Genomic DNA, 3,483 nt, shown 5'->3' with positions numbered 1-3,483 from the left:
GGGAGAAAAAAACCTGTTAAAAAAAAAAAAAAAAAAGGTGGGGGAAAAAAAAAAGGATGGTGGGCCTCACCATCAGGAAAATCCTAACTTTGTGCTGGGGCTCGGCTCCCATCCGTCCCCGCACACGTCCCCTCTGCGGGGTCCAGCTTGCAGATTCATCTTCCCTGGGAGATTAGCGACTAATCTCTCCTTCATCTGCCATTCTTTCTTATCAAGGGGGGTATCGGGGGCCAGGCTGGTAAATTACTGAGTCCTCCTGGCGCCAGGGGTCTGGCCACGGTGAGCATCGGAGGGGACCTTCGCAGGGGGCTCCTGGAAGGAGGAGGCAAGGGAGCACAAACTGGGCAGGAGAGGGACGATGTTTTCCAGCCCTTACTGATGGTCCCGTCCCCAAGAGCGGACGGGGAGCATCATCCCGAGGCCAAGAGCAGGGAAATCCATTGGGAATCCTCTCCTGCTCCTTCCCCCGGGGCATCAGGGCACCGGCTCCTTCCGATTAAATCATCTTGAGGTAATTGTGCTTGTCATTGAGACAGAATGTCACCCATTAATCTACTGCTGGAGCAGGATTGGCGGCCGCCACCGAGCTCCCCATCCTTCCCTCCCACCGGCTGCGCCGGCTGCCCGGCTGCGGCAGCTCAGCCCAGCGGAGGGTTCCCCCCCACGGGAGAGCCACGAGCCACGAGCCGAGGACGACATCTGCCAGCCTGGCACCCGCTCCACCTGGACATGAGGTGGGTACCCCCCTCGCCCAGGGGTCTGCACGGGGCCTGGAGGTCGGTCCGGAGGCTGATATCCTCCATTGCTGCGCCAAGGACCACTGGTCCTGCTGCTTTGCGGCGGCAGGAGATGCTCGGAGGAGGCAGAGTGCCCATGCTCCCCATCTCCATCCCCGTGGGTTGCTGCTCTCCAGGTTGCATTTCCAGGAATGTGACCTCCCACCGCATCTCCCTGTGGGGACCCAGGTGGAGCCAAGCCTGTCCCAAGGAGCCCAGCTATGGGGTATGTGTCTCCGGTGCGGGCTGTCCTTCCTCCTGCATCCAGGGGCCACCCGTTCCTGCTCGGAGCTTGTTAGGGAGCTGGCAAATATGACCATGTCCCGGGGTGGGCGTGGAGCACAGCTGTGGGCGATCACCCAGAGCTTGCCCACTGCCAGGGCTGCTCCCCACTGGAGATGGCCACCTCATTCCCCGGCCTCTGCAATGCAATTATGGCCCCTAATGGGCTTAGCCATCTGGTGCCACCCCGTAGCTGCCCCAGCACAGCTCCGCAGCTGGCACATGCGCTGCCGGGCGAGGGCAGCCCCGCTGGACCCCGACCTGTGGGGTTGTGGACAGAGGTGGGAGCCCTGCGCTGCCCTCCACATCCAAAATAACCCCCCCGCTTTGTGTCCCCCACGGCGGGACCCTGCACCCCACCTGGGGCTGAGCCCCTGCCCCGGCACTGCCATGGTTCCCCTGCGCGGGGCCGAGGACCCTGAGGGAGGTTTGTCCTCATCGGCGGGTGCGTGAGGAGCCACACGGCCGCAGCAACTCCATCCCCCCGGCGCAGACCCCCACCGCCAAGCACGTGCTGGCTTACCTGCCCCAGCCACCCACCAACACCAGCCGGTACGGCACCTTCCCCCAGAAGGTATGGCTCGCACCGAGGCTCTCGGGCATCCTTCGGACGGGATGCCACCAGGCAGTCGTGGTTGTTGGAGGCGATTTCTCACCGACAGGCTCCTTTCCATCCTGCAGCCCGAACTCCCGGCCGCCCCCAGGGCTCTGGCAGAGGACGGCCGGCAGCAAGCCAGTGCTGTTGCTGCCAAGCAAAGCACCCTGGTGCCAAACTACCCATCCCCACCCCGCCGCGGCAGCATCGTCCCCAGCAAGCCGTCCCCACCACCGAGCTGCGGCAGCATGGCCGCCCAGCACCATCCTGGCAATCCATCCCGGTGCCTGCCAGCCGCCCCACGGGAGGCGGGCGCCCGCTGGTACCCGCTGCACTCGCTGAGCATGCCCAACATCCCTGTCTCAGCAGGTGGCAAGACCCCCACCCCGGAGGGGCTGCAGGGCCGGTGCCGCAAGCTGCTGGAGGAGGATGGCCCCGTGGTCCAGGCCAGCAAGCGGCAGTGCTACGTGACGAAGGTGGGCAAGTGCCAGGTGAACCTGGGCAACATCCAGGAGAAGAAGAGGTTCCTCTCAGACATCTTCACCACCATCGTGGACCTCAAGTACCGCTGGTTCATCTTCATGATGTGCTGCATCGTCACCTGGGTGGTCTTCGGCACCGTCTACTTCTTCAACGCCTGGGCGGGGTGTGACATCAGGCACCGGGGCGATCCCGAGTGGCGGGCGTGCATCAAGAACGTGGACAGCTTCGTCTCCGCCTTGCTTTTCTCAGTGGAAAGCCAGCAGACCATCGGCTACGGCTCCCAGATGGTGACGGCCAACTGCACCAAGGGCATCATCCTGCTGATGGCACGGTCCATCGTCGGCTCCATGATCGACGCCCTGATGGTGGGCTGCATGTTCGTCAAGATCTCCCGGCCCAAGAAGTGTGCCCAGACCCTCATCTTCAGCAAGAACTGTGTCATCTCCCGCCGGGATGAAAAGCTCTGCCTGATGTTTCGCATGGGGGACCTGCAGGACAGCCACATGGTGGACGCCAAGATCCGGGCCAAGCTGATCAAGTCCCGGCAGACAGCCAAGGGGGAGTTCATCCCCCTGGAGCAGTCGGAGCTGAACCTGGGCTACGACACGGGGGAGGACCACCTGTTCCTGGTGGAGCCCCAGATCATCTGCCACATCATCAACCACCGCAGCCCCTTCTGGGACATGTCGGCCGACTCGCTGCACTGGGAGCAGTTCAAAATCATCATCATCCTCGAGGGCATCGTGGAAGCCACAGGCAAGTGGTCCACGGGGGTCGGGGTGGGGACGGGCAGCTCCCTTGAGGTCCCGGCAATGCCGGGCAAACCTGGGCTCGGGGCTGGCATCCTGGCAAGAGGTGCCCGGGGCCGAAACCGGCTCCTCCCCGACAATGGGTGACCCAGGGCTGGAAGCCCCTCATTAGGCAGTGGGGGGTTCACTGCAGCAGCATGGCGCTCTGCCCACCGGCAGCAGCGGTGGCGGCTCAGCAGTTGTCTCCCCGCAGGAATGACGTGCCAAGCCCACACCTCGTACGCTGCAGACGAGACCCTCTGGGGGTACCGCTTCGAGCCCTGCATGTCGCTGGAGAAAGGCGCCTTCCGGGTGGACTACAGCCGCTTCGAGATGACCTTCGAGGTGCAGACCCTGGCGGCCAGCACCAAAGAGCTGCATGAGCTGAAGCACTCCATGTTCAGCCTCTACCGGGACCACCTCCTGCAGCCCTGCGCCCTGCCAGGGCCCGGCAAGGATGCTCTCACCGGGCTGAGCGTCCCCGGCAGCGTGGCCCAGGGCAGCCAGGACGAGCCACCGGAGCCGGGAGCTGCCGCCGGAGCCGCGGGCCGAGACGCAC

At 64.2% G+C, this 3,483-nt stretch overlaps 1 protein-coding gene across 1 annotated transcript in view; it reads left to right on the top strand.

The window, feature by feature from the left end:
* Positions 1–1,220: 1,220 nt before the first annotated feature.
* Positions 1,221–3,483, top strand: part of LOC103894345 (G protein-activated inward rectifier potassium channel 4) — a 3,865-nt gene continuing 1,602 nt past the window's right edge. The window contains exons 1-4 of the mRNA XM_009273709.2: positions 1,221–1,339; positions 1,473–1,632; positions 1,740–2,892; positions 3,139–3,471. Of these exons, the coding sequence (XP_009271984.2) occupies positions 1,221–1,339; positions 1,473–1,632; positions 1,740–2,892; positions 3,139–3,471 (1,765 nt within the window). The remainder of the gene's footprint in view (positions 1,340–1,472; positions 1,633–1,739; positions 2,893–3,138; positions 3,472–3,483) is intronic.

The sequence above is a fragment of the Aptenodytes forsteri genome, unplaced genomic scaffold, assembly GCF_000699145.1.
Source record: "Aptenodytes forsteri isolate BGI_AS27 unplaced genomic scaffold, ASM69914v1 Scaffold187, whole genome shotgun sequence".
NCBI classification, from domain to species: domain Eukaryota; kingdom Metazoa; phylum Chordata; class Aves; order Sphenisciformes; family Spheniscidae; genus Aptenodytes; species Aptenodytes forsteri.
Note: the sequence above shows the minus strand (reverse complement) of the source record. Positions and strands in the feature narration are given on the sequence as shown.